General features: G+C 36.8%; 1 protein-coding gene across 1 annotated transcript in view; it reads left to right on the top strand.

The window, feature by feature from the left end:
* Window positions 1-9,212: 9,212 nt before the first annotated feature.
* ATP9A (ATPase phospholipid transporting 9A (putative)) overlaps window positions 9,213-23,282 on the top strand; it is a 166,371-nt gene continuing 152,301 nt past the window's right edge. The window contains exon 1 of the mRNA XM_051976604.1: window positions 9,213-10,797. Within this exon, the coding sequence (XP_051832564.1) occupies window positions 10,730-10,797 (68 nt within the window). The 5' untranslated portion in view covers window positions 9,213-10,729. The remainder of the gene's footprint in view (window positions 10,798-23,282) is intronic.

The following is a 23,282-nucleotide window of genomic DNA, read 5'->3' as shown; positions in this document are numbered from 1 at the left end:
TACCTTATCATTTTTTGGAGGATAAGAAGCTGCTTCCTCTTAAAAAAAAAAAAAAAACAAAAAAAAAAACACTTCCCTCTTCTTAAGAAGGAACACAAATCTGTTTTACAAACTCAAAAGTGTACACTTAACAGTCTCTTTTCTTACCCTCTTCCTTTGTGTAACACTTCAATTCTCAGTCTCTTGATAAGGATCCATTCTTCTCTTTTTCATCTCATATTCCTTTTGCCCTCAATGAAGCTTTGCTTCTCATTCTTTTACAGATACTTTATTAACTCAGAGGGTAGAGAAGTGATCCTTAGGTCCATTCTTTTATAGGAGATAGATTAACTAATAGTAGGAATATAGATAATAGCCACTAATCTGAGACAGAAATATAAACATTGCACACTCATTGGATGTCAGTGAAAAATGATATTTCTCTCTACACCTACTGAGGTTTGCAGCCTCAAAAAAAACATTATTTGTGGGCATACATATCTCAACCTTAACTACTTCCTTAAATTATTTACAGCCAATTATCACCTCTTAATAAATTGAAAATTTATTTTTACTGCTTTTCTTTAGTTTCAGCTACTCTACAATCATACCTTTCCTTTTCTTCCCCTTTGTACCAGGCTCCTCTGTCATCATCTTGTCTCATCCACCAATCTAATCTGCTAAACTTCTTTACTCTCTAGTTTGATCCAGTTAGAGTTTCTTATTTACCTCCCCTTTCCAAAAACCTTTATTTCTTTATAAGTGTTGCTCTTGTGGTCCGCATTCCTTAATCTTCTCTGATCCTTCCCCTTCTTTTTCAATAAATGAGAAACAGAGAGTCTGGGATTTGAGAGGTTTCATTTTCATATTTTTTCCTTAATTTTTCTTTCCCAAATTCAGTATTTGCCCTTCTTCAGTAATCTAAATCTTTCTAAAGCACTCCCTTTATTTCCTTCTCTTTATCTATCTCAACTCCTCCTCTTTTCTCACATTTCTTTTTCTATACCCTTGTAGAGAAAAACCAGAAGAAGAAAAAACACCTAAAGATTTAAGTGGCTTAATTCAGCTATAGATTTTCAACATACCTCCTTTATTTCCTTTCTCAACTTTGCACCAACAATTTATTTCTCTTTCATTTGCAGAAAAGATTGTGAAGGAAGTGGTAAATGCATCAGGAGATGCCAGGAGATAAGCTGGAATAGGGATACTTCCCCTCAAAGAGAGCATTTGTTAGCATACTTAATATTTGATTCAACTATTTCACTACTCTCCACTTTTCACAGGATCGTTGACTTAGAGTTGGAAGTAGAGGTTATCCAATAAAATATTTGATTTTACAGATAAGGATGCTGAGTCACAGAGAGGTTAAATCACTTTCACCTCACATGATTATTAGATATATGAAGAAAGATTCCAGGCCCAATTTCCTATCAACTGTGCCAGTAAATATAAATGATTTGCCCATAATCATACTGGGAGTAAAAATAAGTCAGGATTTGGGAAAAAAAATAAAAAAGGATTTGAGACTAGTTATGTATACTCCAGAAATAGCTAGGTGGTGCAATGGATAGCATGTTTGACCTAGAATCAGGAAAATGAGTCTTTCTGAATTCAAATTTGGCTTCAGACACTTATTAGTAGTGTTACCCTAAGCAATTCACTTAGCCCTGTTTTGTAAATGATCTGGAGAAGGAATTGGCAGTTCATTCCAGTATTTTTGCCAAGAAAAATCCAAATACAGTCGCAAAGATTCAGGCACACCTGAAATGAATGAACAAATATATACTCCAGATAGTTTTCCCCAAGACTTATTAAATTTTTTCCACTTGTGTTTGCTTTTCATCTGAGAAATTTTTATATTACTCCAAGTATATGGATATATAAAATAAGCATGCAAAGCACACATCTACTGATAATAAATCATAATTACATGGCCTCCACATTCAGTTACAAAACCCCATATTGGATCGCAAACCATTTTTAGAAGCTGGGGTCCATATCACACTGCCTCTTTTATTATGAAATATTTCCAAGCAAAAGCACCAAGTATTTAAAAATCCAAGTCACTTAATTTCCATAGAAAGCAGGGACAGAATGAATTCCCATACTATTGCTAAATCAACTAAATGTGTTAAAAGAAGCTACTGCTTCTCTAATATAGGGTAGAGTCTTTGCTAACAGCCAGCTAGTAGGCTCACAGATATCTCTGCTTTTGTCTCAAAAGAAAAGACTCGTTTCACTTTCTTATCTGCTTACCCACCCTAACCCATATTATAGTTAAGTATCAAAAGAAGGAATGTATTGTTCTACTAAATTAAGGCAAAGCAAGTTAAATTTACCTTTCAAAATAAAATTGGTCTATAGAACTCATGCAGAAAGATAAGCCATTGGGATTGTTTGAAAGATGCTATGGGCTGTGTGTTCTGGGGCTAAAGTTTGTTTGAAAGTTACCTTCTCTGAAGAATTTACCTCCCAAATTGAATAAATAGCATTCCTTCCTACCCCGCCCTTCTGGCTCCTCTAGACATCTTGGTAAACGACCTTTTGTTTTGAATAGGAAGTATTAAGGTGAAGGAAATAATAGGCTGCTAAAATTTAATGAAGAAATGTGCTAGATATATTTTTTCCTTTAGGAAATGAAAATCTTCTATTTGTCTGTAAAAAAAAAAAGTAGTGGATGTCATTACTTTCTTTTTCAACTAAGCAGGCCAGCAAAAAGCAAAAAAATATACTCAAATATTCCTATTACTTCTTCCTTTTAAATGATGCATTCATGTCAGTCAAGGTCTCCTAAATACTACATACATCATTTCTGGGAATTGCCTAACTGATTATTTTGAGGCCATTTAATGGAGGTGGTTTTATTCTTGGGGTCTCTCTCTTGTCATAAAATTTATTTTAGTGTTCTATTTCTTTTAAGTTGTAGGTAAAATGCATATTTGGCAAGGGAAAAAGAGACCCAAGAAATGGGAAAGAAAGAATAATTACCTTAATTCATTTTTCTAGAACAATTTTCTGAAACATTTCTGTTGAGAGTCAATGGATCAATTCAGGAAACAGAATACAGCCCCACTGTAAATATATTTAATACGTATATTTTAATGGAGTTTATGGAGCTCCATATCTGGAGGGATGAATCTATCATTTTTGATGTTCAGGACCTCAAGACTGCCCTTATAGGAAGATATAGAATTTAGATTTGAATGGGAAATCATTGTTCTCTCTGGATGTTAACCCCTCGAATCATTTAGATGCATGGAAGAGGACATACAGATGATTGCCACCAGGCAAAATATGAAAAAAGAAATTCTAAATGACTTCATTAAGGTCCCTCAGCTGATTAGCCATCAAGAATTTAAAGGGAATTAATGAAAAAAAATTCAAATGAAGGTGGTCTAGCTGTACCAGACCTAAAAAATTATATTATAAAGAACTATATTATAAAGCAGTGGTCATCAAAACAATTTGGTCCTGGCTAAGATAGAGTATCAATCAGTAGATAGGTTAGATTCACAAGACACAATAGTAAATGACTATAGTAATCTAGCATTTGATAAAATCAAAGACCCTAGCTTCTGGAATAAGAACTCACCCTTTGACAAAAATTGCTGGGAAAATTGGAAATTAGTATGGCAGAAACTAGGCATTTACCCACACCTAATACCATATACCAAGATAAGATTGAAATGGGTTCATGATTTAGATATAAAGAGTGACACTATAAGCAAATTAGAAGAATAAAGGATAGTCTGCCTCTTGGATCTGTGGAGAAGGAAGAAATTTGTGGCCAGAGAAGAATTAGAGTATATTATATAATGCAAAATGGATAATTTTGATTATATTAAGTTAAAAAGTTTTTATACAAACAAAACCAATGCAGATAAGATTAGAAGGGAAGCAATAAACTAGGAAAAAATTTTATATCCAAGGGCTCTGATAAAGGCTCATTTTTAATATATATAGATAATTGACTCAAATTTATAAAAATTTAAGCCATTCTCCAATTGTAAATGGTCAAAAGATACAAACAGACAATTTTCAGATGAAGAAATTGAAAACCTTTCTAGTCATGTAAAAAATGCTCTAAATTACTATTGATCAGAGAAATGCAAATTACTTTGAGGTACCACTACACACCTCTCAGATTGGCTAAGATGACAAGAAGAGATAATGAAGAATATTGGAGGGGATGCAGGAGAACTGGGACACATTGTTGGTGAAGTTGTGAACCGATGTAATTATTCTGAAGAGTAATATGAATCCTTGTTGAAAGGATTATCAAACTGTGTATACCCTTTGATCCAGCAGTGTCCCTACTGGACATGTATTCCAGAGAGATCATTAAAAAATGGGAAAAGGACCCACATATGCAAAAATGTTTGTAGCAGCCCTTTTTATAGTGCAAGGAACTGGAACTAAGTGGATGCCCATCACTTGGAGAATGACTGAATAAGTTATGGTATATGAATGTTGTGGAATATTATTGTTTTATAAAAAAAAAAATCAACAGAATGATTTCAGAGAGGACTGGAAAGACTTACATGCACTGATACTAAGTGAAATGAGCAAAACCAGGAGAACATCGTATAGAACAATAGCAAAATTATATGATGATCAATTCTGATGGTCATTTCTCTTTTCAATATCTAAGTGATTCAGGCCAGTCCCAATGTACCATCTCTACTCAGAGACAAAACTGTGGGGACTGAGTGTGGATCACAACATAGTATTTTCACTTTTTTCTTGTTACTTCCTTGTAGTTTGTTTTCTTTCTCATTTTTTCCCTTTTTGATTTGATTTTTCTTGTTCAGCATGATAATTGTGGAAATATGTATAGAAGAATTGCACTTTAATATGTATTGCACTATTTGCCACCTAGGGGAGGGAGTGAAGGGAATGGGAGGGAAATTGAAACACAAGGTTTTGCAAGGATGAATGTTGAAAATGTTCTGTACATATGTTTTGAAAATAAAAAGCTTTAATAAAAAATAATTTTAAAAAAAGGAAAAGCATTAGGATAGAAGTCAAGAAACCTGGATTCTAATTTTGGTTCTGTATTAAATGAGTGAGCTCTAGGAAATCACTTCACTTCTCTGAGACATCAGTTTTCTCAGTTGTAAAACAAAGGGAATACACAATATTAACCTCTCTATCTTTTCAACATTGACATTATTTTATTACTAAGGAGTCTACTGAGCAGAGCATCTTTTATTAGATAACTCTCTTAATGAGAATGAATTAAAAATGTTAATCCTTGAGGAAAACTCTAACCATTGCTTATGATAAGATTATTGGGCTATATAATAAGGTTATGACTAAGCCATGAAGAATTCTTGGCCTCCTTTTAAGGCCAAATCTCATTTTTGAGCTGAATCAACTTTGTACCTTCAACTGGTTAAATTATAACACTGGTAAAATGAAACAAATTTAAAATGAAAAGTAAAGGAAAAAAAGCCTGACCATACATAGGTACTTTGATATAAAAGAAGATCAGGGTTCATTTTCAGAGAAGATAGTGAAGTTAAAAATAAGCCATTCCACTTTAACATATTTAACATGTATGGGACTACCTGCCATCTAGGGGAGGGGAGTGGAGGGAAGAAGGGGAAAAGTTGAAACAAAAGTTTTTACAAGAATCAATGTTGAAAAATTAGCCATGCATATATTTTGTATATAAAAAGCTATAATAAAAAAATTAAAAATTAAAAAAAAGCCATTCCTTGCCCAAAGAGTAAAATTAAATAGTTACAAGACCAAAAAGAATTCTTGGAAGAATTTAAAAAAGAATTAAATATAAAATAAGAGAGATTGGGGGAAATTAGGAAAATAAATAAAACGATCCAAGAAAATTATGAAAAGAAAGTTAATCAATTGGAAAAAGAGGCACAAAATCTTCAGAAAGAAAATAGCTCCTATAAAACTAGAATTGAACAAAAGGAATGCATTATTTATTTATTTATTTTTAAATTTTTATTTAATAATTACTTTATATTGACAGAATCCATGCCAGAATAATTTTTTTTTTACAACATTATCCTTTGCACTCGTTTCTGTTCCAATTTTTTTTCCCCTCCCTCCCTCCACCCCCTCCCCTAGATGGCAAGCAGTCCTTTATATGTTTGATATGTTGCAGTATAGCCTAGATACAATATATGTTTGCAGAACCGAACAGTTCTCTTGTTGCATAGGGAGAATTGGATTCAGAAGGTATAAGGAATGACATTATAAGACACCAAGAAATAATAATTAAACTAGAAAAAAAAAAAAGAATCTGAAACATCTCAGAAAAACAACTGATCTATAGAACAGATTGAGAGGTACTATTAGAATTGTCTGACTACCTGAAAGTTATAACCAAAACCAGAAGCTAGATACAATGTAGCAAAAATTATTAAGGAAAGTTGCCCTGAAATTATAGAACAACAGGGTAAAGTAGAAACAGGAAAAAATATGTACTGTTCACAATCTGAAAGAGATCAGAGGAGGAAAATTGATAGGAATATAGCCCAGTTTCAAAATTCTCAGAGTAAGGAGAAAATATTGCAAGCAACAACAATAAAAACTCAATTTAAATGCTACAGAAATACAATCAGAATTTCTTAAGACTAGAAATTTTATGATTTTTATCCTCAAAGACAGCAGGTCTTGGCACATTATATTTCAAAGCAAAAAAAATCCTGGGGTTTTGTTCAAAAACAATTTATCTAGCAATATTGAACATAACTCTGAATTTTTTTTAAAAAGAGGATCTTTGACAAATTGACTTTGAAGTGTTTATTTTTAGGTTTTTTTTTTTTAAAACCAGAAGAAATATAAGAAAAGCATTAAAGGCTAATTATAAGGCTAATTATTAAAGACTAATTATTAAGGTCACATGGTCATACATATGAAGATATCAGTATTTTTTTAAAATGTCATCATTACTAAAGTAGTTTGAAAGAAATATTGGTGCTGAGTTGTATATGATAGGGTGATTCTAAAAAAGAACAACATTGGCCAGGAAAGGGTAAAAGGGAACATTTTTATTATAATAATGGGCAAGAAAGGAAAAACAAATTCAAAGTGGAGGGCTGGTGGTGATATTGGTACCTTACTCTGAGCTGGGTTAAAGAGGAGACAATTTGTACATCTGGAAGGTTGTAGAAGACTTCTGAACAATTAAGGAGTGGGAAAACTGGAGGACAGGATGCATTAGGGACTTTTAGAGGGGTATATATGTTGGGATTTGGGAGGATGGGGAGAGAATGGGAAACTTTTGGAAGGTTATGTAGATTGAGGATGGGATGGGGAATGATGGGGAGATGGGGAGAAGATAAGGTAAGTGGATAGGATAAAAAGAGAGGCTGAGAAAGAAAAAAGTGGGTAAAAATAGAGAAAATTCACAAATAGTAATTTTTAATTTTGAATGTGAATGGGATGTTTATAGCAGCTTTCTTTGTGATAGCAAAGAAGTGGAAATTGCAGAGATTCCCCATCAGTTGGGGAATAACTGAACAAATTGTGATATAAGGACTTGATGGAATGCTGGTGTGCTGTAAGAAAGGATGAATTCATGGATTCTAGAAGGGTAAGGAAAGACTTGCAGGAAATGATGAAGAATGAAGTGAACAGACTCAAGAGAACATTGTATGCAGTTACAGTAATAATGTTTTAAGAACAACTTTGAGCAATTAAGTTATTTTGACTATTATAAATAAATTAAAAGTAAATGGCATATGAAGAGAGAAGCTATCTGCATTCAGAGATAGAATAGATACATAGAAATACATAGAGAATAATATACACACACACACACACACACACACACACACACACACACACACACATATATTTGTGTCTAATGGGAGCCATGGGGGGAGAGAGCAGAGAAAAAAAAGGGAAAAAAGAAATTTATTTTATTGTATATTTGGAGGGAATAGCAAGTTGAGTATGGTAGATTTGCAGTTTCATGTAAAATCATCTTTTTTATTGTACTGTTATGGAAATGCTTATTTTGTAATAATAGAGTGTGAGTTCTGTAGCTTTTAGGCCATGCCTTGTCATAAATCTTCCATGGAGAATGTTCACAACACACTGGAGACCTTTTAGCAATTGCTGGGTACAAGTATGTAACACTTACTTTTACTCTTGCTACTTGATCAAATTCATTTCCTTTTCTGAACATATAATTCATAGGGTATATATATATATATATATATATATATATATATATATGCCACAGAGTTATAAATCTAGAGCTGAAAGGGTCATCCAATTCAGCTCTCTCATTTTATAAATGATGAAATTGAAGCCCAAGGAGTATAAAAGACTTGCACTGTCATACAGCTAGTAAACATCAGATGTGAAAGGACTCAAATCCTTTGATTCCCTAGGCAATACTTCTTCCACTCCTTTCACTGGTATTCCTCTGCAATACCTGTTTCATAGGCAACAAACTCCGCTTTATCCTAAATCTTTTGCTCTTTTACTCCTTCTATCTTGTAGCTATTATTGAAACCTGGCTTTGATCAGCTCCATCCTTGTTTCTTCCCCTTCCTATCTCTTATAACACAACTTCTCAATCTTTCAGGCTCGCTATCTACATTCTCAACTTTTCATAATCTCTTATTCCTCATATTCAATCTATTGGCAAAGCCTGTCAATTTTACTTCTGGTACAACACTTTATTTCCTCATGACCATGCTTATAAGTGCTGAAGAGTCTGATTGCCACAAGTCTTTCTCTACTCCAGTCCCTTCTCTATTCACATGTCAAAGTGATCTTAACATTACAAGTTTGAATAAGTCACTCTCTTAATAAACTTCAAAGGCTCCTATCCAACTCCCAGCATCAAATACAAAATCCTTTGGCACTCATAATCTTTCATAACTAATCTTTGTCAGGTATACTTCCAGGACAAGACATTTATCATTTGATTCTTCTAATTTTTTCTGGCTATCCTGCATATCTGGAATGCTTTTCTTCCTCATCTGCCTGCCAGCTTCCCTAGTTTCCTTTAAGCCCCAATTAAAATCTCATTTTTTACAGAAAGCCATTTCCCAATCCTCTTAATTTCAGAGCCTTCCCTCTTTTAATTAATTCCTATTTATCCTGTATAAGGCTTGTTTGTACATACTTTTTCTTTTCTTTTCTTTTCTTTTCTTTTCTTTTTTTTTTTTTTTTTTGCATGACAGCAGGATGTGGTTTTCACCTTTTTTTGTATCCCCAGAACTTAGAACAGGGTTTGGCACATAAGAAGTATGTAACTGTATGATGGTCCACACTATGCTTCAGCTAATTAATAGCCACTAGCCATTTGTTGGTTATCTTTTTGGTAACCTGTAATTTTTATTTTTCAGAGATAATGACATTCCATGATTTTCAGCCATATCTATGCATTTGTGAGGAACAACACCTATCAAGGTCTCTGCTTTGAAAGCTAGGCTAACTTTTTTTTTTTTCCCCTAAAAGGCCAAGATTTGATTAACCCGGGGGCTAAGGAGCTTGGTTTTCTGGCTGTGTAAGAGCATAATAGAGACTAGTCTAACACTTCAGACATAAACCAAGTGAACATCCACACTCTGAACTGATCTGACAAATTTCTATATGGAGATAAGATTTAGGTTGTTGGAGGGCTTTCTGGGAAGGGAGGAGTCAGTGGGAGTCTACCTGAGCAAAGTGTTTTATTTTTATTTAGAACTTTTCATGCTACTGCTAAGTAGGAGGTAGGAACTTGTTGAATTTTGAAGGAAGGTAAGAATTCCAAGAGTTTGAGGTGAGCTTGGAATTTATTCTAAGTATAGAGCACACATCTAGAAGGGACTTCTTTGTGTACTTATTCACACAATTACCTCTGCTGAGCAATGAGCAAAGGAGGGAAAGGATGAACCTGAAACTGTTTTTTGGAGGGTCTTGGTAAAATGTTTCGCAGGACTTGATTATTCCATCCTAGTAAAAGGATACTTGGTGTCCCCAACTTAAAGCCGTGGTGGGTGGGTGGAGCAGCAAAGAAACACGAGTGGGGAGGATTTGAGACTGAGAGCAGACATAGCTATTCCATAGTCTGGTCTTGAAGAATAGATAACAGGAGACAAGATGGTCAGGGACAAGAAAGCTGGGATAAGAAGGGAGAGGCAAGCACAGTCACGGTCGAAATGGGGACCGAGGTACTTGCTTATTTGGAATGGGAGGCAGTGGAAGGGAAGGAAGAATGCCCAACTTGCTGATAGGGAGTTAGGCATGTTGGTTAAAGAGCAGCTGCAGTGTGAGTATGTACGCGTGTGCGCGTGTGCACACGCGCGTTTGGGAGCGTGTGGGTTAGTGTTTGTTGTCTTGGTGGGTGTTTGTGTGTGTGATTGAATGTATGTGTGTGTGATTGAGTGTGTGTGTGTGATTGAATGTGTGTGTGTATGTGCGCGCGCGCGTATGTATGTGATTGGGGGCGGGAGTAGGAGACGGCAGTGGCTCTCACTGAATGGAAGGAAGAGGGGGCGGAGCTGTGTAGGTGCTGGGGAGGGGGCCGCCCAATTAGGGCGCTTGGAGACCTGAGAACAGGGAGTCCGACTGTCCGGCTTTCAGCCAGCGGCTCGGTGCGTGGGAGGGGGAAGGCGCTCTAGCGCATCAGTACACCCGACTGTCCGTGGGCCTCCTCCCCCATCCACAGCCCCCGCGGTAGCCGCTGTCAACTGGAGGCCAGGCGGGGCCGAGGCGTGGCGCTGCTGGGAAGTGAATCCCAGTCTCCTCCCCAGCGGCTGCAGCGAGCGCCGCCGACATGACCGATAACATCCCTCTGCAGCCTGTCAGGCAGAAGAAACGAATGGATAGCAAGCACCGCACTGGGTGAGTGCGACCCGGGCATACAGGGATGGAGAATGGGGTATAGAGGATGAGGAAAGGGTCTGTGGGGCATTCAGCTCGGGCCGCTGCTTGGGCGCGGACCCTGGGCCAAGGTGTGGGGGCTCTTCGTCCCGAGGGAGCGAATCGGACGCCCCTTTCTTCTTAGAGGGAGGGGCGCAGTCTCCCTTTGTTCCCGGGGTTGTCGCGGCCCCCTACTGCTTCTTCCTCTTGCATCTGAACAGTGAGGACACGGAACAGGGTCTCGGAGCACTCCTTTCCTGAAGCCTAGAGAGAGGGGGGCGCGTCCATGCGGCGGGAAGGTGGTATGCTGGGGCTGCCCTGGGAGAGGCAGCTTGGTGCCGCGGGCTCTTTGCCCCTGCTGCTTGTCAACTGCTGGGGATCCTGACCTTCGGGCTGGGCCGAGGGAAGTGAAAGCGGCAGTGGGAGCTGACAGGTTGCTCCTGGAGTCCGTCTGACGCCATTGCCAACGACACACCCAACAAGCCGCCGGGTCCAGAGCGCAGACCCTGCCCAATAGCGCTGGGATCCCCGCTGGGACTAGGGTGGGGGGCGGGATTCCCGCGGGAGGAGCGATCTTCGCCTCCCAGGGAGCATACCAGGCGGGGGACGCTGAGCGGGGGAGCTCCACCCAGGCCTACCTCCTACCTAAGCTCCAAGGCTGACTCGGCATTCCCAGATTCCCTTCCCCCTGCTCAGAGCTAAGCAGACGAAAAGCCGTCAGTCAAGACCTGACCTGCCAACTGACAGTCTCTTTTTTATTCCAAAGAATAATTATTTTTAATTAATAATAGTAATTACCAATAAGTGCACAGACAGCCTCTATTGAGCCCCACTTCTCTAGGAATCAATCGCTTTTGCGTTTAAAAGATTATTTTCTATTTCATTTCTTTTGGAGAGGGGGTTGGAATGAATTGCGGATTCCTATAATTTTTTTGTGTTGCCTTATAATTTCTTATCTTGATACTGGGGAAATAATTGTGTGAGGACTCAGACCCGAGTGAAAGTCGGTTTCCCGCGGTGCCCTCTGTCCCACACCCCATGTAGAGGGAGGTGTTGCAAGGGGACGTGCCAGCTCCGAAGTGATTTGTGGGACCTGCCCTGGTTTCCACACCCACCGTGGTGGTGCTCTCTCACCCTCTCCCCCCCTCCCCCCGACGAATTAGAGGCATTTGGAGGCACACCCTGGCTCCTGGGTCTGGTGTTTCCATTCTTTGCAAAGGTGTTTCTTCACCTCTGTGTGAACCTAGGACAAAATACCGACCCATAGGGGAAGGAAATGTTTCTAGGCGAGGAGTTAATGTACCCTCTACTGTGGAGTAACTTTGTTTCCCGATTCATTTGAAACATGCTTGTTGGCCTAATGTCTACAAACTTGTAAAAGAGAACACCATCATCATCATCATCATCATTTCCTCCTTTTTCTTCCTCTTCCTCCTTTCTATTCGTCTTCCTTCTTTAAAAAAATTGAAGAAAGAGCACCTTTTGACCCCCCCTTCTTCATCCCTCACCAAAAAAACCCCAAAAGAGCAAACCGACAAGGACCACAAAATCAGACACCTTACTGACTTTTCTGGATTGATAGTCTTATTGGGAAACATGATGAAAGAATATTTTTGTTTACTTATACAGTGTTACACCACTAACCACTGGTTATCTAGAATATCAGAGCTGAAAGAGAATGTAGAACATAGAATGTTAGCCCAATCCCTTTATTTTATTAAGATCTGAAAACTAAGAACTAAGCCTACACATCTGGTTAGAGCTGGGCCTGGAATCTAGATGTCTTCTGAATTCTTAATTTTCAGATATGTGCTTTCTCTAAGTATTGTTGAAATTGTTTTAGTCTTAAGTTCCTGTCTTGAACATGGTGCAAATAGCCATAATTATCTTGAAAACCTTTTATTCTTAAATTCTGGGGTCATAGTTATCAGTTATTTAAAATTTATGCATTTAAGTACTTGCCTTTGTCTATGTAAACTGAGCTTCAGATATCCCTCTATGCATTTGTATTTGAGATGTTGCCTCCCCAATCCTGTTTTGCACATGTAAAACTAATTTTTTCCATGCATATACACTTTTGGTTACAAATTGTGAAGTTGGATATTTTTGCATCAGGAAAGATTTTTTAGCAACATTGAGAGAGTTTTCATGAGATAACATGATTAAAAACTATAGTTTCCAAAAAGGGATGTTGTATAATGGACATCTTGTATTATCCAAAATAATTCTCTTATGGCCACGTTGAATTAGAAATTAAAAAACTCCTTAGAACTGCTTTGTAAGTAGGTGTGAATACTGTTATTTTCCTTTTATGAGATGAGAAATTGAGGCTCCTGGAAGATCTATGACTTCATTGTTACACTGGCAGGTGATTAGTAGAGCAAGGATCCTGAGGGTCACATTCTGATTTTAGAATGCTTTGCTCTACTGTACACCTATCACCTATAAATGAAAAATAGGCAACTGCATGACACTCCTGCCCTTTATGGTCTAGCTAAACTGGCTTTCTTGACATTTCTCACCTGACATTTTAATTTTTTCTTCTCTACCCAGGCACAGGCAAGCTCCTACCTTGCCTCTCTATCTCTTAGAATCCTTTGTTGTTATTTAGTCCTGTCTAAATCTTCATAACTCTCTGGACCATATTGTCCATGGGATTTTCTTGGCAACAATACTAGAATGGTTTTCCATTTCTTCCCTAGTGGATTAAGGTAAACAGAGATTAAATGATTTGCTCAGTGTCATGCAGCTAGTGATCATCTGAGGTCAGATTTGAATTTGAATTCAGATTATCCTGATTCCTGGCTGGCACTCTATCCTTTAAGTCATCTAGCCTTTCCCTTTAGAATCCTTAGCATCCTCCTAAGCTTAATTTAAAAGACATTCCTTTATAAGACCTTTCTTGATATCTACCGAAATGCTAGTGCCTTGAATCCCTTGGGGAAAAAAAATGTGTTTATTTTGTATATCATTATGTATGTACATATTGCCTGCCCCAATGAAATAATGTAAACTTTTTGAGAGTAGGGACTGTTGCATTTTATCTTCATATTCCTGGTATCTGGCACAATTCATGTATGGCATGGAGTAGGAGCTTAATAAATACTTCTTGTTTAGTGTGTCAAGATAAATGCAACATAATTTTCCATGTCTTTTTGTAGAAATAGATGATTATCATCAATTTTAGTTAATTAATTTTAGCTAATTATCCTGTTTGGAGTTGGAGTTGTAGTCAGAAATTCCTAAAACATACTCGGTGAACTTTGCAAGTTTATTAACTCATTTGGGCCTGAGGTGTACTATTTATTGCACTTGGGTAGTAACTTCCTGAATCATTTAAAAGAACCACTGTGCATCTCTTTAAGCCTATTCTGTTTATTCTGGAAGAATAAATTAGAGAATGGGAACCCAACTACCAGAGTTGTAAAATTAATAAATTTCTCCTTGTAGTCTTTGTGACTTCAGTTAAAGTGATATATAGCAGATACTAAAGGAAGAGAAAAGAATAAGACAAATTGTAGCCCAGGTGAATCCTACTAACCAGGTGATTTTTCCAGATGTAATCTTAAATTGATAAGAGTAGATTTTATTTATGCAGTTCTTTGTTATACAGAGCTTAATACAAACAAAAATAATCATTAAGATGTTGGAACTCAAGATAAGTAGGAATAGATAAACTGTAACTGCTCTTGAAGAATTCAAGTCAGATCCAGACAAACTATCTTTAGGTACTGAAAAAAGTGGTGGAAGTAACTTCTGATACCCTCTTCCGATCCCTCCCCCCAATCTTTGATATATTGTAGGGAAAGGGAAAGATTTCCAGTGGAGAGAATAACAAATGTCCTCCTCTTCACTAAAAGGAATCAGTAAATTTAGGACTTTTCAAATGAAGAGAAGTAATATGGAATAAGAGATGTAAGCTGGCCTCAAAACCAGGAAGACTTGAGTTCAAGTTCAAATGGCTTTGAGATCCTGGGCAAGTCACTTAACTTTTTAAGGTGTAACTCTTGCCACATGCTACAGAAAGCTCTAGGCAATTCTTTTAAGACAAGGCTTCTTAATCTTTCTTGTGTCATGGTTCCTTTTATGAAGCTTACAAGGCTTCTTCTCAGAATAATATGTTAAAATGCATAAAATAAAATTCATGGCATTTCTAAAGAAACCAATTATATCAAATTAAAGATGTAGTTCTTTTTCCCTACAGATTTACAGACCTTTCACTCCTGAAATTTATCTATAGACCCCTTTATCATTCATGAATCCCCCACCCCTATGTTGACAACCTTTGCCCAAAGATGATAAATTAGAGAGAAGTGTAACCTTCATTGGTAGAAGGAATTTCCTTACGTGGGAGTTTCCCACACCTGTGAAATGATGGCTCAGTTTCTATTATGTTTCTTCTGAAATTTGTAGATGTTTGGGGGTAAGAACCAATTCACAAAATGATCACAGGATCCCAAAAGATGTCAATAATTTAAGTCACTGGGATGAACCTAATGAACTGAAATTAAATAATGATAAATATAAAGTCTTATATTTGGGTTTAAAAATCAATTAAAAAGTACAGGATAAGGAAGGTATGGCAAGACAGGAGTTTCAAAAAGATTTTTGGGTTTTAGTGGTCTGAAAGCCCAATAAGTGCATAGGGTAACACAGAAATTGAAATTTTTCAAAAAGTTAATGTGATTTGAAGCTATATTAAAAGAGGCATAGTGTCAAGAGTGAGGGAAATTGTAGACCTTTGATAATCGGCATTAGGTTGCATTTGGAGATGGTGTCAATTTCTGAATGGTAACTTTTAGAAAGGATATTGACAAGCTGATAGTGTTCAGACAAGGATGGACATGATGGTAAAGGTTCTTAAACGAGGATAGATTGACAGAAATGGGGTTATTTAGTCTAGAGAAGACAGGATAGTTATCTTCAAGTATTTGAAGGGCTGTCAGGAGAAAGAGGGATTAAACTTGTTCTGCTTTGGCCCCAGAGGGCAGAATTTAGAGCTGTGGGTGGAAGGTGCTGAAAGGCAGATTTATGCTTTTGCGGAAGAAAAACTTCCTAATAATTAGAGTCATTCAGAAGGGATGTCTTGGGCGGGGGAGGGGGAGTGGGTTCCCTGGCTTCGAGGCTAAGGCTAGATGCCTATCTGGGCTGCGGTGAAAATTTATTTTTCTATTATGACCTTCCATGGTTTCTGGGGTTCTTTCTAACACTGAAATTATGCAGACAACTGTTTCAGAGGTGGAAAAAACCTGAAAGATTATCAAGTCCAATCCTTTCTTTTACATAAAGGGAAATTGGTAGGTGATAGAGGTGGTAAGTATTCAGAGGGGAAGCAATTATTAAGGGCCTCTTATGAACCTTTTGCTGAATGAGAGCAATGGGTATACAAATTAGAAAAAAGAAAAGGAAGAGACAGTCTTCACTCTCCAGGAGCCTGTGCTATAATGCCTGTGCTCTTTCCCATACTTACCTCATTATAGGGAGAAATTGCTTACAGGGAGGGGGAGAGGAATGTAACATATAGACAAGTATGTGTGTGTGTGTGTGTGTGAGAGAGAGAGAGAGATAGAGAAATAGATAGAGGAGAGGTAGAGACAAAGAAAGACAGAAACAGAGACGGAATTGGAGGAATAGAATGTTCTAACAACTGGGACAGAAAAAAAAAAAAAAAACTTCTTTTGAGTTGTGACATGACCTCAAAGTACCTTGAAGGACCTAGAGTTAATGAAGAAGTACAATCAAAGCATGGGATTTACACTGTGAAAAATTAAAAACAACAAGACCAACAACACAGAAGCTGGGATAGAATACTGAATTGGAGAAACTTTAAATAGATCAGTTTGGTTGTAGTATGTGAAGGGGAGTAACATTCAATAATCTGGAAAATATAGTCTGGAGACAAGATTATTAAGGGCTTTAATGTCAAGTTTGGAGTTTATATTTAACTACATCCTACACACATAATTATGAATATAGTAGTTTACTAGATAGCATATTAAAATGGAATTGATGACTTAGTTTTAAAGAAAAGAATAAACATAGAAATAAGAAATTGCTAATCAGGATGGAATTCCGGGTAACTTTAGGATTGACAAGAGAATTTAAAGTAGATTATCTCACTAATTATAATTATAGCTCACTTAAGATACTTTACTGTTTTAAGTGCTTTCCTCACAATTGGGAGCATATAAGAATACAGATATTATTTATTTTTTAAAATTAAAGCTTTTTATTTACAAAAACATATGCATGGGTAATTTTTCTTCTTTCTTTCTTTATTTATTTATCTATTTTTTAAATAACTTTTTTATTGACAGAACCCATGCCAGGGTATTTTTTTACAACATTATCCCTTGCAATCACTTCTGTTCCGATTTTTTCCCTCCCTCCTTCCACCCCTTCCCCCAGATGGCAAGCAGTCCTATACATGTTAAATATGCCACAGTATATCCTAGATAAAGAAGGTAGAAATAACCCCGGGAAAGAAAACAAAAATGCAAATGGTTTAGATTCATTTCCCAGTGTTCTTTCTTTGGGTGTAGCTGCTTCTGTCCATCATTGATCAGTTGAAACTTGTTGGAATCTTTACAAACTGCTAACTAATTAGAGTTGATCTAATCTTACAAGAAGATGTTTTGGGCAGAACCTGAAACAAGGTACTAAGTAGAACTAATTAGTACAATGCTTGTGTTTGCACCTTTACTCATTGGAGTTCACAAGTATGCCAGCTTCACAAAGTAAACTTTGTAACTTTGTGAGTTCACACCTCCCTTGAAGCTCTTTGGGCCAGAGAGCACTATGGAAGAAAACCCATAATCCCTCTCTCTTGTATCCCACAATTCATCCCTCTTGTATAAAAGAAACAGACAGAGGCTCTCGGTGAGATTTCAGCGGAATTAAGCCAGAAGCCCTCTCTTCGAGGCAAGGCAAGAGAGAATATATTCCACTTGGCTGGCTGGTCACAGAAAAGAGTTCAGCTGCATTGGAGAGGAGCACTCTGGTGCAGACAGAGAGCACTTTGAGAGATTTCACCGGAATGACATGAAGAGTGGTGCTGGCTCTGGAGGCTGAAGAAAGCAGAGGCAGAAGCAAAGGACAAAGCGGCAAGAGCTCTTGGAACCAAGCAGAGAGATAGGCCTCTAAGCTAACAGGGCTATATTGGAGATAATAAAAGATCTGAACTTTTATCACCTGGCTGTGTTTTGAGAAGAAAAAGCTCACCACAGAAACTGAGTTAGATCTTCTCTTTGTCAAAGAAATCTACTTCTATCAGAATACATCCTCATACATTATCGTTGTTGTAGTATATAATGATCTTCTGGTTCTGCTCATTTCACTTAGCATCAGTTCATGTAAGTCTCTCCAAGCCTCTCTGTATTCATCCTGCTGGTCATTTCTTACAGAACAATAATATTCCATAACATTCAGATACCACAATTTACCCAACCATTCTCCAATTGATGGGTATCCATTCAATTTCCAGTTTCTAGCCACTACAAACAGGGCTGCCACAAACATTTTGGCACATACACATCCCTTTCCCTTCTTTAGTATCTCTTTGGGGTATAAGCCCAGTAGTAGCACTGCTGGATCAAAGGGTATGCACAGTTTGATAATTTTTGGGCATAATTCCAGACTGCTCTCCAGAATGGTTGGATTTGTTCACAACTCTACCAACAATGCATCAGTGTCACATGGGTAATTTTTCAAAAGTGACTCTTATAAAACCTTTTGTTCCAAATTTTCCTCTCCTCCCCACCCTCTCCCCTAGTTGGCAGGTAGTCCCATACATGTAAAATATGTTAAAATATATGTTAAATCCAATATATGTATGTATATTTATACAGTTATCTTGCTGCACAAGAAAAATCAGATCAAGGAGGAAGGAAAAACAGAGAAAGAAAGCAAAATGCAAGCAAACAACAAGAGAAAGAGTGAGAATGCTATGTTGTGGTATATATATATATACACCAATATCTTGTTTAGTCATTTTCCAATTGATGGACATCCACTCAGTTTCCAGTTTCTTGTCACTACAAAGAGGGCTGCCTCAAACATTTTTGCACATGTGGTCCTTTTCCCTCCTTTAAGATTTCTTTGGGATATAATCCCAGTAGAAAAACTGTTGGATCAAAGAGTATGCGCAGTTTGATAACTTTTTGAGTATAGTTCCAAATTGCTCTCCAGAATGGTTAGATCCAGTTACAGGTCCACTAACAATGTATCAGTGTCCCAGTTTTCCCACATCCCCTCCAACATTGGTCATTGCTGTTTCCTGTCATCTTAGCCAATCTGACAGGTGTATAGTGGTATCTCAGGGTGTTCTTAATTTGCATTTCTCTGATCAATAGTGATTTGGAGCACCATTTCATATACAGATATTATTTCTACTTTACAGATGATGAAACTTATCTAGAAGTGCACAGCTTTTAAGTGTTAGACTTTGGTGGCTGAAAAAAAAATTTTTTTTCCCTACTATTCTGTGGCTAACTTTTTATTAGGTCATTGAATTGTGTTGTAGCTCTTATCATATTTCTTTAGTTTCAGGCTGAGAGGGAGATGAAAATGGCAAAAATGGTCACTAGGGAAGCTATTCTGTGGTGGTTATGGGCCTGCATTTTGACAAAGTAATCCCTAGTGTATAAAGCTATTCATAAGGATGGATCAAGTATGAAGTCTTCTCTCTTTTGTGATTCAAGACCTACCTAAGGTGTTCTGTTTTTAAAAGCAGTTCTTGATACTTCTCATCTAGATGTAATCTCTGGCTTCCTGAAACTCTCAGACCACTTTGACCTTTCCTATGCAAAGCATATGCTCTTTATATAGGTACATATTTTATCTGACCTCTTGGATTGTAAGTTTTTGAAGGCAAGGATTTGTTATTTTTCCACCTAGGAATCTCAGCACAGTGCATTGGAAAAGGGTATTTAATATATGCTGATTCATTTAAATGATTTTTTAGCTGAAAAACTTAAAAATTAAAAAAAAAAACTTTTAGAAATTTAAAACCTGGCAGACAGGGACCTAAAAGAGCATTTAGTCCATCCAGTCCTCTCCCCACTTTTATTCTTCAGATGAGGTATCTGAAATCCAGAAAGAGAAAGGATCTTGTCTAATTCTCTTCTTCCAATTCAGTCTTGATCTTTCCATATTTTCCTATTCTAATTACATACTTGGGAAATGGGTACAAACTATTATTATCCTCCAAACAAATATGATATCCAATGAGGTAATATTGACAGAGCCTTAAAATCAGAGTGAGGAAGACCTGAGCATCTATCTCATATGATACACTACTTGTGATCCCAGACAAGTTGTTTAATGTTTTCTGAAATTTTTTTCTCTATCACTAGTTTCTTCCTTCCTTCCTTCCTTCTTTCCTTTCCTCCCTCCTTCTTTCTTTCTTTCCTTCCTTCCTTCTTCTTCCTTCCTTCCTTTCTTTCTGAAGAATATTTAATTATCTGTGTAAAATGGGGGTAGTAATAGTACCTGCTCTGGTTATTGTGAGGATCACATGAAATGATATAAAGGGGTCTGCAAACCTTTAATTAAAATAGAAATGTGAACTATTATAAGAAAACTTCCCAAAATCATTTTACTCAGTTGAATCGAGCTGTGATGCTGTCTCTTAAGAATTTTTCAGTAGTTCAAATCAGTACAGCTTGAGCTACTTTTGATACTTTTTGTTATAGCAAAAGGAGAATGAACATGTTTAAATGTTTTAGAAAAGTGGCACTGTTGCCATTTGTAGCTTCCTAGATATTTTATTTCTTCTTTTTTTTCTCCAGACCCTATAGTCAATAATGTAGGATATATATATATTGGGAGATAAGAAAGAGATCATGGGGGAAAATTAGTGCTTTAGACACCTTACTATTAATTTTTTTCCCAAAAATGAATTTGTAGTGATACATGTTTTTTAATACATTGACTTCATTTCTCCTTGCATCTTTCTTTCTCCTCCCCAAGGACTATTCCGTAAAACAGATTTTTTTGAAGAGAAAAAAAAAGGAAAAAGAAAAATTCAATTAGCCAAAAGTGATCAGTGCTTAAAAAAATTAGACATTATATGCTGTGTTCCATACAAGTGTATCTCTGACTTCTGCAAGATGTGGGGGAGGTGTTTTCTTATATCTTTACATTGGGACCATGCTTGTTCTTTGTTATTTTACAACATTCATTTCCAGTTATGTTGTAATTTTCCTTTTCATTTACTTCGTTGTAGTCATTGTATATATTGTTTTCTTGGCTCTGCTAACTTTACTCTGCATCCTTTCATACTAGACTTTCAATGATTCTCTGTAGTTTGTATATTTGGCATTTTCCATTGCAGTCATGTACTATATATATGTATATTACCATTTGCCAATGTATTTATATTTTTAATTAGATTTTTTTCTCCATCATTTAGTTTCTTTCTTCCTTTCTTTTCTTTTCTTTTTTTTTTTTTTTTGGAGAATATTTCATATTATCTGGAGTATAAAGTGTTACAAAAAATGAATGTTTAAAACTATCTTTGCATGTATTTGGAAAATAAAATAAAATGTTGAAAATAAATTTAAAAATGAGAATATTTAGCATGTCATTTCCCCCAGTTCCATGTTTAGTTATTCTCAAACTGCATATATGCTTTGTTTCCTGTTCTTTACACCACACACATAAAAGTATTGATTATAAATTTATATTTTGAGGTATATGACAGCTTTATTTTTTAAAAAATAACTTTTTATTGACAGAACCCATGCCAGGGTAATTTTTTACAGCATTATCCCTTGCACTCATTTCTGTTCCAATTTTTCCCCTCCCTCCCTCCACTCCCTCCCCCAGATGGCAAACAGTCCTTAACATGTTAAATAGGTTACAGTATATCCTAGATACAATATATGTGTGCAGAACCTAACAGTTTTCTTGTTGCACAGGGAGAATTGGATTCAGAAGGTATAAATAACCCGGGAAGAAAACCAAAAAAAAAAAAAAAAAGTAGTTTATATTCATTTCCCAGTGTTCTTTCTTTGGATGTAGCTGCTTCTGTCCATCCTTGATCAATTGAAGCTGAATTAGGTCTCTTTATCGAAGAGATCCACTTCCATCAGAATACATCCTCAAACAGTATCGTAGTTGAGGGATGTAATGATCTCCTGGTCCTGCTCATTAGCATCAGTTGATGGAAGTCTTGCCAGCGCTCTCTGTATTCATCCTGTTGGTCATTCCTTACAGAACAATAATATTCGATAACATTCATATACTACAATTTACTCAACCATTCTCCAATTGATGGGCAAACATTCATTTTCCAGTTTCTAGCCACTACAAACAGAGCTGCCACAAAGATTCTGGCACATACAGTCCCTTTCCCTTCTTTAGTATCTCTTTGGGGTATAAGCCCAGTAGAAACACTGCTGGATCAAAGGGTATGCACAGTTTGATAACTTTTTGAGCATAGTTTCAAATTGCTCTCCAGAATGGCTGGATGGGTTCACAATTCCACCAACAATGTATCAGTGTCCCTGTTTTCCCACATCCCCTCCAACATTCCGCATTATCTTTCCTTGTCATTCTAGCTAATCTAACAGGTGTGTAGTGGTATCTCAGAGTTGTCTTAATTTGCATTTCTCTGATTAATAATGATTTGGAGCATATTTTCATATATCTATAAATAGTTTCAATTTCTTCGTCTGAGAATTGTGACAGCTTTATTTTTGTCAATAACCTCCTTGTGACAGAAGAATCTCTGTGTCAAAGATATAGAACTTTTAGCCATTTTATTTGCAAAATTCCAAATTGCTTTCCAAAATGGTTGTACTCATTTATTCCTTAACCAATAATGTACCTCTTTTCAACAACCTTTTCAGTAATGACTTTTCCCATCTTTTGTTATTGTTGTCAGTTTTCTGGGTGTGAGGCAAACTTCAGGGTTGTTTTTATTTTATTTCCCTTAATATTAGTGATTTGGAACATTTTTTACATAGTTACTATTTGTTTATGTCCTTGAACATTTATCTATATTGGCTTTTGTTGACTATTACATTATACTTTGTAGCTGTCTCCTTAATGTGCTGCTGGCTCTCCAGCTACCATCCTTATTCTCATCTCATTCCCCTGGTATATTGTATTCTACTCTTTGTCAACAGGCAACCATCACAAGATTTATGTATAAACCATGTTTATTACAAGCGAAATGAACATGCATGTAGCACCCCAAAATTCATGGTCTTTACAGAAGTTTGCATGTTATTGATTATACAGTAAAAGAAGAAAAGAAGGGGCATGGCATGGGAGGAGAGAGATGTGGTAACCGGTCCCCGAAGGGGAGGAGCAAAGTGATGGCAGAAGTCACATTCTTTTTTCTTGGAACTGCTAGACTATGAAGATCTGAATGTCCCCTTATCTGCAAAGGACTTCAGTTGCACAAGCATTTTTCCAGCCTGACACAGACTGGCTGGCGCCTATCTTGCCTCCCAAGGACA

This window comes from Antechinus flavipes, chromosome 2, assembly GCF_016432865.1.
Source record: "Antechinus flavipes isolate AdamAnt ecotype Samford, QLD, Australia chromosome 2, AdamAnt_v2, whole genome shotgun sequence".
Taxonomy (NCBI): Eukaryota; Metazoa; Chordata; class Mammalia; order Dasyuromorphia; family Dasyuridae; genus Antechinus; species Antechinus flavipes.
The sequence above is the reverse complement of the archived record's forward strand: the minus strand, read 5'-3'. Positions and strand labels throughout refer to the sequence as shown.